The following is a 19,526-nucleotide window of genomic DNA, read 5'->3' as shown; positions in this document are numbered from 1 at the left end:
GTCACTTGCGACATGCTGTTCTTCCCCGGGTGGGTCATCAGTCCCTTGTGAGGTGACCTCAGATGACCTCTTCGTACTTCCCAGAGGCCTGCACATTCCTAGCAGATCCAAGTGCCTCTGAGAGCCAAGGATGAGGCAGGGAGCGCTGGACAGCATTTCCTCCCATGTCGGCGGGGCCAAGAAGTTAGACCCCAGGGTGACGAACAGCAGAAACAGAAGCCAGCAGTTTCGGGAGCCATCCACCTCTGTGAATCCAGCATTCCCGTGATTCACCTTGCTCCAGAGCGTATTTTCACTTAACTTTCGTGTGGAAAATTCTGAACTTGTTCTAACACTATGAATAATTTAACTCTCCTGTTTCATTGTTTCAGGTTGCTGAAGCTCACGTGCCTAATTTCATTTTTGATGAATTCAGAACAGTCCTGTAAATTTTTTTTGACATCTGCTTCTTTGATGAAAGGATCGTCCTTAAAGCTTCTTGTTACTAAAATGAATTTAGAAGTGAAGAAACTCAGCTGCTCATAGAACTGCATTTTTTTCCCCTTAATTGTGGGAAACATCAGATATTCTGAGTAAGATGTATCTCACGGCACTACTTGATATAATATTGTTTAAATCATGGTATTATATGCAATTTGTATCACGTAGAAGCAGAACACATTTTTGTACTGCCTCTTATAAATGCTGAATGTAATTGTTACGTATAAATCCATTTAGTTTTATGTTCTAAAGAACTATTTGTGCAACTCTGGATTTTCAGTAAAATAGTATTGCCAGTACCCAAAGTTCTCCTTCTGCCTGTGACTACAAAGTTGTATATTCATCCTGTAAAAAAAAAAAAAACCTTTTCTGGGAAAAAAAAAAAAAAAACCCTTTTCTGGAAGGTAAGCCACGTGTTGGGTCAGTCCCGTGGATACACCATGCAGGATGGTGGTGATAGCAAACACAGAGACCACACGATCTGTGGACCACGTACCATGGAAATTTCTTGGTGTCTGAGGCTCACTGTCCTCGTCCAATCACAGAGACCCTGGGAGGTTCTCAGCATTCCTTCTGAAGGTCTCCCCAACTTCAGCTGCTCCTTCCATCCTTCCCTCCCTTCCTCAGCAACCTAAGCCCCACCCCAGCAGTCCGGCCTAGTCGAGGCTGAGCACAGGATCTTATAAAAGTGAATTGTTGCCCAGCACGTAAGGAGTTTGGAAGTGTCGCCCACCAGGAGGCTGGTGCGGTGCATGAGAACTTGCCAGTCGGCCCATGACCATCCTACAGCCACATCTCAAAAATAGCTTGCTGTTTTCCATTCGTAATCCGTAACTGCATGAAGTGAGATCTTTGGTTCTCTGTGAAAATGGCCCCAAGGAAAGCCAGCTGCTGTTAAATAGGCCAGATCTAAGAAAGTGAGATTTTAACCAGAAAAGTGTGGGATAAACTAGAGGGGACTTTCACATAACCAAGCCCACCATATGCTGCTAACACGGGGCAAATAAGGTACGTGACTGACGCCACGAGGGATTTGGCTAGTGACCAGTCCTCAACGGAGATAACTGACAGGTGAAAAAGAGAAATTTTTTTATAAAAGCTTTTTAAGTTCTTTCAGCCCTTATCATCATAATCTGAAGTAGTTACGTAACATTCCAGGGTATCTGTTACCGCTCTTTCAGGGGAAGCAACTTTAGTGATATTCGGGGATTTACTGAAATTTCATAATACCTCTCTGATGTCCACAATCTCTTCAAATATACTAAAACTCAGTGAATTCTGATTTCTAAGCATTACGCCAGATACTACGAGTGCTTATTTGTTCATTCACTGTTCCTTTAAGTAATCCTAGCCTGGCTAAGTCATGTTATATAGTGGAACTTATGAAGCCCTGATTGCGTTCCTGAACGAAGGTGTTATTTCCAAAGAACCCAGAGGAGAACCTTAAAGTTGCCTCGTAGGATACATGAGGAAAATGAAGTCCAGAGATTTTAAGGCAACTTCCCCGACATCAGTTATTTCACAGAACAGGCTTCCCTCTGCGTTTTCCATCCCACTTTGGTTTTCCTTCCCATGAACACAAAGCTACCTCAAGGCCACGACAGAGATAAAAAGACATTACAGTTCATTCTCCACTTTATTTGCATGTCCCACAATGACTCCTCCCAGCTACTGAATTCAAAAGAAAAACTGCAGTTCTTCAGTGTTAGCAGTAATTTAAGATAACAATCATTTCTTTTAAATGTCTATTTTACCCTTCATTTTAAATTGCAAAGTATGTATTTACATGTTTATATACAAATAACTTCAAAAACGAATTAACCCCAATCTTGGTCCAAGAGTTTCCACTTTAGAAGTGGGATAGTTCTATGCTATGTACGTCTTCTTCCAAAAAAGTTTCTTAGGACTTGGTGAGTTCCAAATAGTCGTTTGCAAATGGCTCCCCTGTAAGTTTAATGGACCAGGTACTTAATTTCCGAGTAAATCAGAGGAAATATTACAGAACATGCTTTGTACAATACAGCACCACTTCTGAAAATGGCTCGGGGTTTTGTAATCCAAGGTTCCGATTTAAAGCAGAAATATGTGGCATAGATCGCCACAGCAAAGAAGTGTCCAATTAAAATGAAAGGGTTAGGAGACAGGCTGTAATAGAAAAAAAATATATGTATTAGTAAGACCCAGCAATTAAAATTTACTCATAGAAAGGTTCTAATTACGTATCATCTATAAAGCTAAATACACATTCTACATTCTAGACAACTCTGGAAGCTTGTGTTGCCTACGCTCTGATAGCAGGGACAAATAAATGTTCTTACAAGAAACTCCTTAGAATATACCCCTGTCTGTCAGAGAAGCCAGGAACTCTTCATAGTCTGCTTGACATAAACTGTATGTGTGGAGCTGTTTTCGTTCACTAATCTTGAGATCTCCCCCTGAAGTGACTGGATGGCCTGACCTGTGGGAGTCTTAGGTTTTCCAAAAGGTAGCAGTATTGACATTCAGATTATAAATGAATGAGAACAGACTTAAAGAATTTTACTGTGCAGACCTTTCAAGAATAATTCTATGTATGTCTGCACTGTCAAAACCATTAGTTTCGCAAGTCCCCGCACCTTAATCGAAGTAAATTTTAAATACAAATTCCTCTATTATCCATGGCTCCCACCGATCAGATCATGTGGTCAAACCCACCAGCAAAAAACAAGCTATTTTAATCAGGGCTTTGGCCTCATCTACCACCAGCTTCTGTTCAAAACTGTTTTCCCAGAAGTAAAACACAGGGCTAAATTTCTTTTTTCATTTCTCTGAGCTACCTTCTGACTGGGATTCTAACGGACAAAATATAGAAAGAAGAAAGACTTGCAGTAATTCACAAACTGAGCAGTCCGAAGAAAATTTGAAAGATGTGGTTCCTCTGTGTCATCAAAACAACTTACACAGAAAGCAGCCCAACAGGACCAGCAACACATTCTCCACCAAGTTTGAAATAAAGAAAACAGGCTTTCCTGAGTTGATGTAGGGAATCTAAAATAAAATTTGGAAGTTGAAGTTGTTTAAAAAGTTGTTTAAAAGTTATTTCCTTGACTGTGTTGTAAATTCATTAAGTGATGCAAATATTCTGTAAATTCTTTTTTTATCAAAAAACACAATTCTAGAAACCAAATTCCCAGGCTCTAAGATACCCAACCTATATTTCTGAGCAGTAAACTCTCAAGTAAAAGGATAGCTGTGAATAGTAAACATTAACAATGCCTTAGATGTGTATAGTTTTTCATAATTTCAAAGTGACTCATTAAACCCTCACAACATAGTATTTTCAACCAACAATTTTTTTATTTGGAATAGACGTAATAGGTAAACTTACCCCAGTAAAACTCTTTCTTCCTCTAATCTTTCATAATGTAAGAAAATCAAGAGCTTAGGAAAGCTTAAAAAGAAGCACTTAGAAAAACTCAAGACTTGGTTCTTTTCTTTTTACTTGCCCACCCAGCCATTTTAGCTTCCATGCCAATTAGCAAGAGAGGTTTGACTGGCAAATCACAATCAATGAGTTGGTTTTTTTTTTTCTTTTAGCAAGAATAATGCACATAGAAAGGCTACAGAAGGTATTTGTACTATATTATGTTTTGCACTCAAGTCACCAAAGCATAGATTGCTGGGACCCTGGCCAGTTCACAGAAGGAGCTTTGTTGTAAATATCTGAAGTAATAAGACTGGAGTTACATTTATTCCTGAACAAACCTAAACGTCCAGTTTCGTTAACCTACCATTAACCATCTGTACACTGCTAGGCTTGGGAGGTGGCACGGTTGCCTCTTCCTCCATTTCTAATACAGCTTCTGCTAAGTCAGTTTTTCCTTAATATACAGACTGACCATCGCCACTTTACAATATAGAAACAAAAACAAAAGCATGGGAATATTTCAAGTGAGTAAAAGGTAGATGCATTCTTCTACTTGTGCATTGTAATAGGAGACAAAATCTAAACTTGTTGTGAAGCTCGTATTCATTTTATAAAATACTATTTTGAACAGAAATTGAAACAAGTGTTCAGGAAGAAAAAGATTAACAACTATATTACATTTGAATTCACCAGCAGAAAGAACCTGCATCACAACTTTATGCATTTATGGATATATATAACCTGATCTGGACCAGAGGAATGAATAAAGATACATTACTGAAGTGGTGCTGGGAAGGTTGTCTTAAGCCTTCCACACAAAGTGGTGGATACATGATGATTAGAGGCGCAAAATCTTGCGCAAGGATGGAGTTACAAAGGGCCGCCACTTGGGAGTCAGCAGACTCGGGAAACATGGCTATTTCTGGCCTAATGACTAACTTGTTTATAATTAAGTTCCTTCCCTTCCTGTGCTAAAAATTTGCAGTTCAGTAATTTTCATTAAAAAATATCTATACTTACCATCTGTGGCAGAAAATAATTCATAAAGAGCCTGAGCAAGGATATTCACAACAAAGGAGTGAGATGTTTTTCTCGCCCAATAGAATGATTTTTTGGCCTAAAAAAGAAAAAGATCACTTACTATATGGTAAAGGTGGGGGGGAAGCACAAATTAATGTTCATAATCCCCTCAAACTGATGTTTATCCTGAGGATCATCTATAAGTAATTATGCCTTATATTTATCATTTACATATACACACAAAACATCTCTGGAGGAATGAGTTCCAGAACTCTGAAGCGAAATATCCGATCACTATGAGCAAAGTGGTCTGTGCAAACCAATGTGACATAATATTCAAACATAGAAATTCAGAAATTCTGTGAGATTTGTGGGTTGCACAGGCTCACAGGTTCTCTATGCCTGAACAAGACTGCCTAAGAACCAGGACTTAGGATCAGGTTCCTAGGTACAGATCTCCCCAGTATGGCCCCATTCCTCTTAGGCCCAGAAAGAAATCTATTGAGACATTTTTGTCAAAGAATAATTTAATATCCTACCTGGAAAACAGCTGCATCATCATAAAGGTCAGGGATACCCTTTAGCAACTTTCTCCATAGTTTCAGATCTTTAAAAACAACAGTCATTCCTCCTCCAGTAAGAGGATGCCTCATATTATATGCATCTCCCAAAATAAGAACACCTATAATGAGAGAATTTAGATTATGATATCACATCCTGGATGCATCCCTTAAGACAAAGAAAAAAAAAACACTGTTAATTAATAAACATTGTGAATGTGAACCAGAAAATGAGAATGTGAAAATACAAGGAAACAAATCATGACTAAAATCTGTTGATGCAAAAATTCAATTAGTATTTACTGGGTACCTAACAGGTACTGGATACTAGGGACACAGAACAAGGACATGGTCCCCACCCTCATGAAAGTCCACATGGGAATCTAAGGTGAAGTCAAACAATGCCAAAATATTTATAAAGCCTCTTACATGAAAAAACAACAAAAAAAAATTGGCATAAAAAGCAAGTCTCCTTACAAGGGAAAAAATGGAGAGATCTGACATTTCACAGCCATATTTGCTGCCAGCGCACCAGAGAGAAATGTCTATACAGTTCTAAGGGAAAGAAAGGAGGCCCCAGGAAGATGATAGCCAGCCACATTGTAGCTGGAATTAAAAAGCAATTATAAGCAGATATTCCAAACCTATCCGAAGTTAATTTAGAGGAATAAGCCTTGACTGAATCTTATCTGAAAATTAGCCCCTTGATGCAAAACTGCAGAAGCAGAAATGCAGCTCTCTAGGTGCATCTCCTGAGCTGCCTAAGATTCCCAGGCCACTGTCAGCCTGGTTAATGACCTAACACTTACAGTGACATTTCAACAAAGCAGTTATTTAATTTAAACCAAGAGAAATAAACAACCATTATAATGTTAAAGGGACAAAATTATGGATAATTCTTTTCTGCAATGTCACAACATGCTACATTTATAACTTATTATAAAATACATATAATAAACTAACTTATAAAAAGGAAAACTTCTAAATATTAATTCAAATTTATGTATGACTCTAATATCTTCACTAAAAGAACCACAAGCAACAAACAGCTTTTATTCCTTCCTCTCCATGGAACATTTCTAATTCCACCAATTACTGCTGGCATGTTGTTTATATCAATTTGGCATTAGTGTCTTCATTCTGCTTTGCATTAGTTTATTTATAGGATTAGTAGTTTACTATGCCTGTTCTTCCACAGCAAATTCAATCTGTTCATGTTCAGGAACCACAGTATATCAACAGCTCCCATTCAGACCTCTCTTTGGAGCTCCACACTCACATTTTCAATGGTGTTCCACACGTCTCCACTCAAAATGCCTCACCGGCACTTCATACCCAATATGTCCAAAAGTGAACTCATCACCTCTTCCCACACTTCCCTAAACTTACATTCCTTTTCCCATATCTCCAATATCAGCAAATAGCTGGCAAAGTTACCTAAACCTGAAACCTGGAATCCATCAAGAGGCCTCACTCTCCCTTACTACAATAGCCAACGAGTCACCAAGTTGCATGCATTCTACATCCTAGAGAGTACACAATTCTATTCCCTACTTTCCACTTCTATAGCCACAACCCTAGTTCGAACCTTTTATCACCACTGACATGGAACAATTACATAGCCTTACTATGAGCTTTAGCCTGACCTGTCCTCCAAACCATGCTCCACAACGTATCAGAGTAGTATCTCTAAAATAAAAAGCTAATCGTGCCACTATCTTATTTAAAACTTTTCAATGAACTATTAGAAACTAATACATGAGTTCAGCAAGGTTTCAAGACAGAAGATAAATATGCAAAAATCAACTGTATTTATATACACTAGCAATGAAGAATCTTAAAATGAAATTAAGAAAACAAGTCTATTTACAATAGCATGAAAAGGAATAAAATACTTGGAAATAAGTTTAACAAAAGAAATGTAAAACACTCTGAAACTATAAAATATTGTTGAAAGAAAAAAACTCTTACTACATTTACAGTCAAATTAATTTTGACAAGAGTGCCAAGACACTTCAATGGGGAAAGAATGGTCTTTTCAACAAATGGTACTGGGACAACTGGATATCCACATACAAATGAAGTTGAACCCCTTCCTCACACCATACACAAAAATTTAACTCAAAATGGATCAAATACCTAAATCTAGTAGCTAAAACTACAAAACTCTTAGAAGGAAATACAGGAGTAAATCTTCATGACCGGGCGCCTGGGTGGCTCAGTTGGTTAAGCGACTGCCTTCAGCTCAGGTCATGATCCCGGGGTCCTGGGATCGAGTCCCGCATCGGGCTCCCTACTCAGCAGGGAGTCTGCTTCTCCCTCTCCCACTCCCCCTGCTTGTGTTCCCTCTCTCGCTGTGTCTCTCTCTGTCAAATAAATAAAATCTTAAAAAAAAAAAAATCTTCATGACCTTGGATTGGGCAAAGACTTTTTAGATATGACATCAAAAGCACAACTGACACACACACACACACACACACAAAAACCATAAACTGGACTTCATGAAAATTAAAAACTTCAACTACCATCACCATGGAATGAGAGTTTTTGCAGATCATTTATCTGATAAGGGGTTTATATCTAGAATATATAAAGAACTCTTACAGCTCGACAATAAAAGTTTTTTTCATTTGACCAATTAAGAAATGGGCAATCTGAATGGACATTTCTCCAAAGAAGAAATACAAATAAATGTCCAATATGCATATGAAAAGATTTTCAGCATCATTATCCATCAGAGAAATACAAATCAAAACCACAATGAGGTATCACTTCACACCTACGAGAATGAGTATGGCCAAAAAGACAGATAATAACAAATGTTGGTGAGGATGTGGAGAAATTGGAACCCTCATACATTGTTAATGAGAATGCAAAATGGGGCAGCCTCTCTGGAAAACAGTTTGTCAGTTCCTCAAAGAGTTAAACAGAGTTACCATACCCAAGAAAAGTGAAAATTAACTCCACACAAAAACTCATATACAGATGTCCACAGCAGCATTGTTCATAACAACCAAAAGTGGAAACAAACCAAATGTCTATCAACTGATGAATGGATACTTAAAATGTAGTATATCCACACACTGAATACACACTTGGCCACAAAAACAAATGAAGGACATGCTGCAACATGGATGAACCTCAAAGAAGCCAGTTACAAAGGATTCACTGATTGTATTTATAGGAAATGCCCAGAATAGGCAAATCTATAGAGTCAAAAAGCAGATCAGTGGATGTCTGGGGCTGGTAGTTGGGAGAAAATGAGCAGTGACTGCTGACTGGTATAGGGTTTCTTTTTGGGGTGATAAAAAGGTTCTCAAATTGACTGTCATGATGGTTGCACGTATCTATGAATATGCTAAAAAGTAATAAACTGTATAAACTTTAATGGGTGAACTATATGATTTGTGAATTACATCTCAATAAAGCTATTAAAAACAAACTTCTCAATGACTTTCCACTGTCTATAGCATAAATAAATACCTTACCTTTCTACCACTCTGACACCTATCGTGCGCTCGCTCCAGCCATAGGAAACTACTGGACTTCACTGAAAGTGCCATCATTTCTCAGCCCTCCTGGCCTTTGCAGATATTGTTCCATCTACTTAGAAGTCCCTCTTTCACCGTCCACCTAATGAACTCCCACTAATCCTTCATGCCCCAACTCCAGTTTTATTTCCTGAGACACGTCTTCCCCAATCACCCTTCACAGTTCACAAGCTCCCCCCTGCCCTGCGCACCCCTTCACGGTGAACCTTGTGGTACCACGAGTGGGCTTTTACTACAGCATTTATCAACAGCGTCCTGAAATTACCAGTTCATACCCCTCACTAGAAAACTGCCTTCTCTAGATTTAGGACTATACTTAACTGTGGTAGCCTCAATAACTAGGATAATGATGTATACACTCATTATGAAATAATCAAGACATCATAAAACTAATTTTGGTGTAATGTGTTCAAGCACAGTAACCAATTCTTTGTCCCACATAGGATTCCCTTATTACATAGCATAAATCCCATCCCATATTACGTTTGGAATATTTGGAATATTAAATTTGAATATTTAGAATACCCTTTATAGAATCACTCCAATAAAATAATACCTCGCTTGTTTACTGGTGAGGAGGGAAGAAAGCTTGCCGGCATAGATCTCAAACGGGAATTCTGAGTGGCTTCCAGGAACGGGTCTTTGAGGTGGTCTGCAATAAATCCCACCCCCACCAGATAAATGGTTTATAAAATTTCAATTTCTAATTAGCACATGTTCTTCTCAAGTCTAAACAAATACCTTCTATTATATGTTACATATAATAATATATGCACTACATATGTTACATATATCTTGTGGTAAGTCAAGAATTAATTATTTTATTAATACAATTGTTCATTAAGAACCTAGTTACTATCAAACACTAATGATGTAATGTATGGTAATTAACATAACATAATAAAAAAAAAGGGAAGAAAAAGGCATAAGATAGTAATAGGAAAAAAAAAAAAAGAACCTAGTTACTCATGCTAAGGAATGACGAAGGGATCTAAGAGAAATTTAATGTAAATACATACACATACAGCTGAAAGAACAAAAAAGCTAAGAAAAGTGAAGCAAATTCAGAGATGAGACAGGGCCCCACCTTCCTCCCAAATGTTAACTGCCAGGTATCATATTTAACACTTAAATATACAAGCGTCACCGCCATATTCATATACTAGCAATCCACAAACAGCAGGAGGGTATGTACGGCAGAAAAACGGTAAGTTGTGGAGAGCTCTACTTTTCTGAGCTTCAGTTTCTTCATCTACAACATGAAATGCTTGGAAGAGCTCATCTCTGAGACACTCCCCAGTTTAAAGTTTTGTGCTCCTACTTGTATAGAAAATGAACTGTCTTTTCATACAGTTCCCATTGTAATCTGGGAATACAGGAGCAGAATGCCTAAGCTGAAATTGTTCTATTCCAACAAGGAGAATTTCAATAACCTAACAAATATTAATATAAACCTATAAATGGTTTCCCATCATGATCTCAGGGCAGTCTGTTCTAAACCTCTGGAATGAAGAGGCAATCTACGATAAAAGAAAAAAATGCTAAAACTATCACATTATTGACTATCTTTTTCTTAAATGTGAATAATTCATTTTTCCTCTGAAAGCTTCAAAAATGGCTTATAGTCTAAGTGCAAATGTATTGAAATGTTGAAAATGTCATTATTAAAAAATCTAAGTTGGGATGCCTCAGTGGCGCAGTCGGTTGAGCATCCTACCCTTGGTTTTGGCTCAGGTTGTGATCTTAGGGTGGTGAGATGGAGCCCTGTGTTGCCCAGCAGAGAGTCTGCTTAAGACTCTCTCTCCCTCTCCCTTTGCCCCTCCCCACCTTGTTCATACGATCTCTCTCAATCTGTCTCTAAATAAATAAAATCTTTAAAAAAAAATCTAAGTTACTCCATGTATACATTCATATCTGTTAATATTCTGTTATTAAACAGAGTGCTTTCACTTAGATTAAAAAATAACTTGAAAAAGAAACAGAATTTTTAAACAAAATATACTCCTACCAAAGACAGTTTCCTATTACTATAATCATATAATTGGCAAGCAGGGTTTCCCTTCAATTTTATCAATATCCATAATATTTTAATTAATATCTTAAATGTTTATATACTTTTACTTACATCTTCCCATTCTCAAAAAAAATGCCAGAAAGTAATTTTTTAGGAGTGTTTTACAAATATGTCTGAAATCTCATGAAGCCTTTCTGTATTCAACTCCAAACTAAAAATGACCTTGAAGATTGCTTACAACTCTCATGTTCTGAGGATGGGATGTATGAGCCAGACATGCCTAGCCTCAACCTTGACTCCACCACTTACTAACAGTTTATCTTTGGAGGAGCTTACTGACTCCTAGTTCCCTCACCAATAAAATGGGCATAATGGTAATGCCCTACCTCAGAGGGTGACTACGTAGATAAATGAAATCAAGTTTGTAAAGCACCTTATAGTAGATATTCAATAAATGGTAGCTACCATATCTACAAAAACCAAGCGCTAAAGTAAGGAAGTAGGAGCGATATCTCAAGAATTCAGAGATCTTACATCTCTTTCCAGACTACCTAAAAATGTACCATTTTCCTCAATACTAATAATTATTCTAAAACAATGATTTAATTATTAATATGAAAAAATATATTGAAACTATTTTCTTTTAATTTGGAGATTTTCATACGTGCTAGTTAAACAGCTCAGCTCCAGGGTATCTGACTGGGTGCATTTTTACCTGCCATCCTTATCTCTGGCCTAGTTAAGACCCAGCTTTAGTGAGAACTGGAGATGGACAGCCTTTTGTGATATTTACTTTCAGACCACAGATTACAATGTGAACGAAATCCTATTTCTTTTTTTTTTTTTTTTTTAAAGATTTTTATTTATTTAACACAGAGAGAGCACAAGTAGGCAGAGCAGCAGAGAGAGGGAGAGGGAGAAGGAGGCTCTCCGCCGAGCAGGGAGCCTGATGCGGGGCTCAATCCCAGGACCCTGGGACCACGACCTGAGACGAAGGCAGCCGCTTAACGACTGAGCCACCGAGGCGCCCCACGAAATCCTATTTCTTACCAGGTAATTGTGGGTAAATTTTTTCAGCCATGTGTTCTCTTAGGTTTCTGGGCATTTCTCCTCGAATGTCAACAAGTACTCGAGTTTCATCAGATGAAATCTGGTAGATAAGAACTGGACTTGGATTAGCCAAAATAAGTTCAGCATGATTTGCTTTAAACTGTGGTGCATTCTAGAATAAAACAAAACAAAACAAAATACTCTAATAATTTTAAATTCCAAGTTGCTTTTATTTTTCTACAATTACATTCCTACAGTACCTTCATTAGAAAGCCAACAAAATGAGATGAAACTGAAACTTTATTAGAGATCAGGTTTTTCCTGAACTTGGAAAAAAGTCCATCTGCAACAATAGTCAATGGAGCGTGGAGTTCCTACAACAAAGATAAACAATGCTCAGCTAAATGGTTAGAAATACACAGTAAAATGACCATTTTCTTAAAATGTGCATTCTTGTAAAATATTTACACATTTTATTGGACAACGTTATATAGGGTAATGAGGATTGTCTGCCTTCAAAGCACTACCATCCAAACCATCTGGAATTAAAGCTACACTTTGATCAACAACAGGGGAAACAACTACAAAGCAAGTGTGGACCACAGAATATTGAATCTCATCACAAAGTCCAAGGACGACTCCACGTTTATTCTAAAATTTTCTAACTTCGTATAGTGCTTTCAATCAGTGGCTAGGGCTTAGAAGAATTTTTGTATGCATAGATGTAGGTCTCCATATTATCTTGCAATCACCATCATTAGAGTATAGTTTCTAGGTGGTAACCCCAGAGATCAGCCCAGAAACGCCAACAGATTAGCCTTTCACTTTCTCTTCTCTTACTAAATCAACATAAGCAGGTACTGGCAATTATTTTACTCTGCTATTTCCACAGAGATTCTCTTACTTTTCCCTTTCGGATTAAAACAATTGTTTCATTTATCCTAATCATTTTTTTTGTTCCAATTTGTCTTTTTATTAAAACATGAGCTAAATTTAAGAAATTAGTCTTTGGACTTTATTTCCCAGAGTTGTTAGAAGATCTAAATGACAATATAACTCATTATGAAAATATACTGAAAAGCACAAGAGCTGATGTAAAATGATAAATCAAGATTCCAGGTATGAAGGGATTAGAGTAAGTGAAGAATGAAACCACTCATTTCTTTTATGTTGACTCCTTCCTTTTTTCACCTTCCAGGTCCCCTCTGCTTCTCTGCACATGTGTATTTCTCGTTTCAGTTTAATACTGCTGATCTAGTGGTGCATGTCTACAAAGCTGTTGTATAGAGTTCTGAGATTCTCTAAAGAGTAATGTGTTGCAGTCTGAAATTCACCCTGCAGCAGAGGGCTTAGAGAGAACTCAGTCTATTAGATGAGTAAATTGGTGAACTTACTTTTCAAAGGAGTAGAGGAAAAAGGAGGAGAAACATGTCTTAGGAAGAGCTAAGATTTGCTCTCTCTCACCTTGATGTCCCCAGTTTCTTTATCCCTGTACTGAACTCCTATCACAGCATCATCTTCTTCTAGTAACTGTAGCACGATGCCTTCAATAAACTTTGTACTAAAGGATAAACAGAAATAAATTATATAGTAGCACACTTGGACAATTTAAATAAGGAATGATGAATTCCTTACTCCTTATCTCCAGTTACAAATGGGACTCACACATGTGCACACATGTATACAGGAAAGGTCTGGAATGACAAAACGCAAAAACATTAATGGACTTTAGAAGTAAGTGTGGCTTTTATTTTCTAATTTCTTGAAATTGAATACATATACACTCATGTAATGATTTTTTAAAGTGTTTTTAAAAGCAACATGAGATTTTTACCTCAATTCATTAAAAAAAAAAAATACATGCAGAGAAACTTTACACACCACACAAATTCATACAAAGATGGGAAAATACTGAATTGGGAGTTTATCCACCAAATTATCCAGAGTAGTTACTTCTAGTCAGAAGAATCATGGATAAGTTTTACAATCTTTGTATTTTTGTGCATTTTCCCATGTTTCCACAATGAACATATTCTACTTCCACAGATAGCAACTCTCAGTCCTAAGGGTAAGTCCACTCACTTCTTCACTTGCTTTGGCAATACTTAAGCCCTTGTTAATGAGATGAGGGTTCTCATGTGTAAAACTTTCTCAATTATAGTGCCAAAGGGCTAGGGGCAAATAGAAGTTAATAATTAGGAGAAGAGCCAGTCCTGTCAGCCTAGGGTTTTCCCCTGAAGTCTCTGTTCTGACTTTTAACAGAAAATACCGTGAGCACAAACCCCAACTCCCAAATAGGCAGACAAGGCCTTAACCCTTGGTTACAACTGCATCCTCTAAATTCCAACAACATAAAAAAAAAACCACACAATGTATTTAGTCAAAGGAAAAATCTCAATAGTTCTGTCATTCAAACGGAAATTCTCCACATGATATTGTCAACAAAGGCACTGAAGATCTAACATTCTTCTAACTTACAGTTTACTTTAGAATACCTATGCTCCAGCCCATACCCAAACACTTATGACAAAATTGATGAAATAGTATTTGTGCAAAGGCCAAGTTTAAATGTGTTTAACATTCTAAACCTGCGTAGTCTTACTTCGGCTCTGCCATAGCTGCTTTCCGCAGACCCATAATGAATCTTCCGTGATGGAAAGCTCTTCCACTCCGCACTTGACTGTTTTCGGACAGAGGGTAAGGAATTTGAACCTCTGATTTGCTTTCCTGATCATGAATTATGTAGCCATCTACCACCTGGGCATCAATACCTTCCACTGCATCTACAAAACAATTCAGTTCAAAAAAATCAATTTTGTTAACATGCCCAGAGTTATATGAGGCACCAAATGATAAGGAGGCATCAAAAATGAGTCTCTGTCTTCATAATGCGATGAAACCATGTCGACAACTGGACATTAATGTAACTATTTCAGAAATCTTAATGTGTCTGGAAGACAACCACTTAGCAAATCTGTAAAACCATAAAAGATTAATATTTATGTATAAAATTTATTCATTAAATTTCATAGGAAAAATATTAAGACCCTAGTAATAATGGGTGAAAAGTTTATGGGTATTCACATTAAGCAATACGGAAATATTGAACATAGCAGGGAAGGGAAATGTTCAAAACCTGATTTAAAAAAAAAATCAATGAAATAAAACAGTAAGATACCAAATCTATCAAAATTGCTGGTGAGATTATAATAAAACTGATAAATTTACTGGTTCTAATATAAACTAAAAACATTTTAGAAAGTAACTGTAGCACTAATTACCAAGAACCAAGAAGTTAGCATCCTTTGATGTAATAATCTTTAAGTCTTATCAATTCATCTATCGTTCATCCTAAAGATATAATTTTTAATTTTTTTTTAAAGATTTTATTTATTTATTTGACAGAGAGAGACACAGCGAGAGAGGGAACACAAGCAAGGGGAGTGGGAGAGGGAGAAGCAGGCCTCCCGTGGAGCAGGGAGCCCGATGCGGGGCTCGATCCCAGGACCCTGAGGATCATGACCTGAGCCTAAGGCAGACGCTCAACAACTGAGCCACCCAGGCACCCTAATTTTTAATTTTTAATAATTTTTAAGGTTATATGCAAGAGTAAGTTCACTATAGTGTTATCTCTAATAAAGAATAACTGAAAACAACCTAAATATTCATCTAAGTTAGAAAGAGTACATTATGAAATGTCAATTGAGAATATACCATACATAGGCCTAAAATCGTAATGGTTAATATATTAAGGTGAAGTACATTAGAATAATGAAATGGATGAAAGAAAATCTTCATAAACAATTCTATCACACATCTAGGCTAAGATCGAAATAAATTAGTTTTCTGATATTCTTTTTAATGCCACTTAGAGTGCAGGCAGGATCAAGCTGGATGAATATTGTCACACATCTGACCCAGAATCAAAACTAATTAGTTTTTCAGTATGGTTCTCAAATTATTACAGTTAAAATTCAGTCAGAGATTCAGTACACAGATATCCGAAAAGCTGCCAATTTGCAGTGTATTCAATTTGGATCTCAGCAAACTGCCAATCATTTCTGACCTAAATATTTGAAACCCATCTGCTATTTCTATAATGCTTTGTCCAGCTACTGAGACAGTTTGTTTTTCTTAACCCATAACTATATTACAGAAGTACTTGAAATGTTTAAACTGGCCAATTTTAGAACACACCAGAAAATGTAAAAAGTATAGTAGCACAGCAAAATTTTTCCTTGGGTAAACTATCTTAAGGTAAATAAGGTCTAATTTAAGATTTCTTAACATCTATCTGTCTCTATCTCACCTTTTTTGATGAAATCATATATGGCAGACTTTGAACACTTTTACTTTCTGAAGCAAGCAAGAAGACAGTACCCTACACTTCAATGAAATTCATGCTTCATGAATACTAGATGTTAATAACTCTGAAGCCAGATAACTTAGAGCTATCACTATCTATTAATCATAAAGCTCCACACTTAAGATATTAAGACTACTGGTCAACATACCAGATAAAATGACATGGAAAACATTCCTCTGCAGAACTGCTTGCTATAAAAAGGCAAGTTAAAAAACAAAACTAACAAGGAAAAAACAAAAAACAAAAAACCACCTATACTAAAAATGGAAAGCAACGTCAAAGTCAAACCAGTGAGCAAGTTTGAAAGGCAACAGTATAAAGGAATCAGAACCACAAGCCTAAACAATTGGAGTTTTAAGGGCCACTCCTGAATAGGAGGTAGGGGCCCCCATGGCCAGGGACAAGGACACTTAGCACCATTCATAAATTTCTTGTCAATAAAATAGAAACCACAGAAACTCAATTCAATACCCTGAGATAAGGTATGGAAGTAAGCCATTCACCACAGTCTATGGGTGAAGTCATCCATAAAAAATCCAAACATACCTTGTGCCATGACTTGGTATAAAGTCTGAACCTCAAACTAAGTATACAGTGCATAATAAAATAGGTATCATTTATGAAAGCCCAAATATAAACCAGAGTCAAGGAATAAATATAGCAAAAGACATATGAGATTTATGAAACATTATTTAAATGCATTAAAGACCTAACTGAATGGAAAGCATACCACATTCATGGATAGGAAGTCCAAGTCAATTATTCCAAAACTGAGCTATAGATTCAGTGCTATTTCAGTCATAATCTTAACTGTTTTTTTTTTTACATCTAAATCTAAATTATATATAGAAAACAAAAACACCAAGAAAAGCCAAAATAATCCCAAAGAAAACAACATGGGAAGGAGGTTCCCCACTAGATATTGACTTAATATAAAAATATAACATTTAAATTATAGTGTATTAATTTTAAGAATTCTAGATATTTAGCTTAAGCCATAGGGCAATAATTATTAAAAACCCATACTCAGGGGGCACCTGGGTAGCTCAGTAGGTTAAGCATCCAACTCTTGATTTCAGCTCACGTATGATCTCAGGGTCCTGAGATCGAACCCCGCGTCAGATTCCATGCTCAGCGTGGAGCCTGCTTGGAATTCTCTCTTCCCGTTCCCTCTGCCCCTCCCCCTACTTGTGCTCTAAATAAATAAATAAATAAATAAAATCTTTTTGAAAATTTAAAAATAAATAAAAACTCATATTCAGGAAGAATGAGTCCATATTATATTAAAAAATCATACTCCAGGGGTGCCTGGGTGGCTCAGTCATTAAGCATCTGCCTTCGGCTCAGGTCATGATCTCAGGGTCCTGGGATCAAGCCCCACATTGGGCTCCCTGCTCGGCGGGAAGCCTGCTTCTCCCTCTCCCACTCCCCCTGCTTGTGTTCCCTCTTTCGCTGTGTCTCTGTGTGTCAAATAAATAAATAAAATCTTAAAAAAAAAAATCATACTCCAAAAAGTAACTATTCCAAGTGTTTCTATTATCCACATCTCATCATACCTCAGGGGAAATTAATAGCATAATAAATATTAAGAAGGACTCTTATTTTTTATATTAAAGGTAATCATGGTATGTGGACTGGCTAAAATACTTTAGAGGCTCTCCTTACTCTTGCATAAACTACATATAAAAATCCACTAAGGCTTGTTTCCACAACCTTGGTGATGTCCCCTGAAGTTAGATCTCTAAATATTCTATGTACAGTCATTAGTTGGAGAGCATTTGTGGTTGCCTGATGTTCAACGATAAAAGTAACAAAGTACTGTGTCAAGATATTGCCACATCTGCCTCAAGTGAACCTCTCATGTAAGGTGGTGATTAAGAAACCTAAAAGGTCACAGATGGAACTTCCTTTCTTCATAAACACTCTCTCCACTTGGATCCTAGACCCTGCGGGCTTTTGGTTTTCCTCCACACTTCCTCAATCCCATCTTTTTGACTCCCACTCACCTCACTGATCTCTATACATCAGAGTACCCCAGGGTTCAGTCCTGGACCTCTCCTGGTAATGCCTTCTAGTCTTGTTTAAATACCATGACTCCTCTTTTTCTCTCATACCTAACACCTAATTCATCAGCAAATCCTACTGACTTCCTTCAAAAGGCGTTTCCAGAATGTGACCACTTCCCACCTCTCTACTACTATGACCCTGTTCCAAGCCATCAACTCTCACTGATTCTGCAGGCGCCTCCGATCAGGTTCCCCTGCTTCTGTCTTAGCCAGTTTATGATCTACTCTTTTTTCCTACAGAATAACATGAATACTTCTAAATAATATTTTTAATCACACTTCTAAGAAGTGAGATTGAATAACTCCTCTTCTTAAAATTCTCCAATGGCTTCCCTTTGAACATAAGCCAAATCCATGCAGCAGGCTACAAAATGCTATGGATTCAGCCCCCATAATCTGACCATTATTTACCTCTTCTCCCCTTCACTCACACTACTCCAGTCAACACTATTCTCCCTCCTTACTCTTCAAAGAATTTGTGTCTGCCCGACCCTGAGATCATGACCTGAGCCAAAATCAAGAGTCAAACCAATCAATTAACCAACTGAGCCACCCAGGCGCCCCCAAAATACACCTTCTTTATCCTTACATCTACATCTCATTACTGCCCTATTTCGGTTTTCTGTTACAGAAAAACTCAAGGGTCCTTTTCTAGTCTCAAAATTTTTTAACTCCACTCACTTCAGTCTAGGTTCTATCCCCACAACTCTGCTGAAACATCTTGTCAATGTCACAAGCAACCTCCAAATTGCCAAATCCCATGGTCATTCTTCTATACTCATCTTACCTGAGCCTTCATTAACAAAGCATGACATAGCTGTCCTTCCCTTTCTTGACACATACCCATTCCTTCCAACTAGAAACATTCTCTCATGGATTAAGTGGCACCCAACCCTCTGGCTTTCTTCTGCCATTTTGCCAGCTCCCTCTTGAACTCTTTTTCAGGCTTCTCTTCTTCTGCCTGATCTTTATTGTTTTTTTTTTTTTTTTTAATTTTTTTTTTATTCTTATGT

General features: G+C 37.2%; 2 protein-coding genes across 4 annotated transcripts in view; one reads left to right on the top strand and one right to left on the bottom strand.

Moving 5' to 3' along the window:
* WASHC5 (WASH complex subunit 5) overlaps nucleotides 1–950 on the top strand; it is a 54,695-nt gene extending 53,745 nt beyond the window's left edge. For both annotated transcript variants that reach the window (XM_021688794.2, XM_021688796.2), the window contains one exon: nucleotides 372–950. In XM_021688794.2, the coding sequence (XP_021544469.1) occupies nucleotides 372–428 (57 nt within the window). In that variant the 3' untranslated portion in view covers nucleotides 429–950. The remainder of the gene's footprint in view (nucleotides 1–371) is intronic.
* A 1,153-nt stretch (nucleotides 951–2,103) lies between these two features.
* The window catches only part of SQLE (squalene epoxidase), a 24,187-nt gene continuing 6,764 nt past the window's right edge, over nucleotides 2,104–19,526 (bottom strand). Inside the window, exons 3-11 of one of the 2 annotated variants that reach the window (XM_021688792.2) lie at nucleotides 14,684–14,864; nucleotides 13,546–13,642; nucleotides 12,342–12,455; nucleotides 12,082–12,253; nucleotides 9,574–9,669; nucleotides 5,446–5,588; nucleotides 4,907–5,003; nucleotides 3,420–3,507; nucleotides 2,104–2,625 (exon numbers count right to left, since the gene is read on the bottom strand). In XM_021688792.2, coding sequence (XP_021544467.1) covers nucleotides 2,433–2,625; nucleotides 3,420–3,507; nucleotides 4,907–5,003; nucleotides 5,446–5,588; nucleotides 9,574–9,669; nucleotides 12,082–12,253; nucleotides 12,342–12,455; nucleotides 13,546–13,642; nucleotides 14,684–14,864 — 1,181 coding nt within the window. In that variant the 3' untranslated portion in view covers nucleotides 2,104–2,432. The remainder of the gene's footprint in view (nucleotides 2,626–3,419; nucleotides 3,508–4,906; nucleotides 5,004–5,445; nucleotides 5,589–9,573; nucleotides 9,670–12,081; nucleotides 12,254–12,341; nucleotides 12,456–13,545; nucleotides 13,643–14,683; nucleotides 14,865–19,526) is intronic. The other variant, XM_021688793.1, reaches the window with a different exon arrangement.

This window comes from Neomonachus schauinslandi, chromosome 4, assembly GCF_002201575.2.
Source record: "Neomonachus schauinslandi chromosome 4, ASM220157v2, whole genome shotgun sequence".
NCBI lineage: Eukaryota > Metazoa > Chordata > Mammalia > Carnivora > Phocidae > Neomonachus > Neomonachus schauinslandi.
Note: the sequence above shows the minus strand (reverse complement) of the source record. Positions and strands in the feature narration are given on the sequence as shown.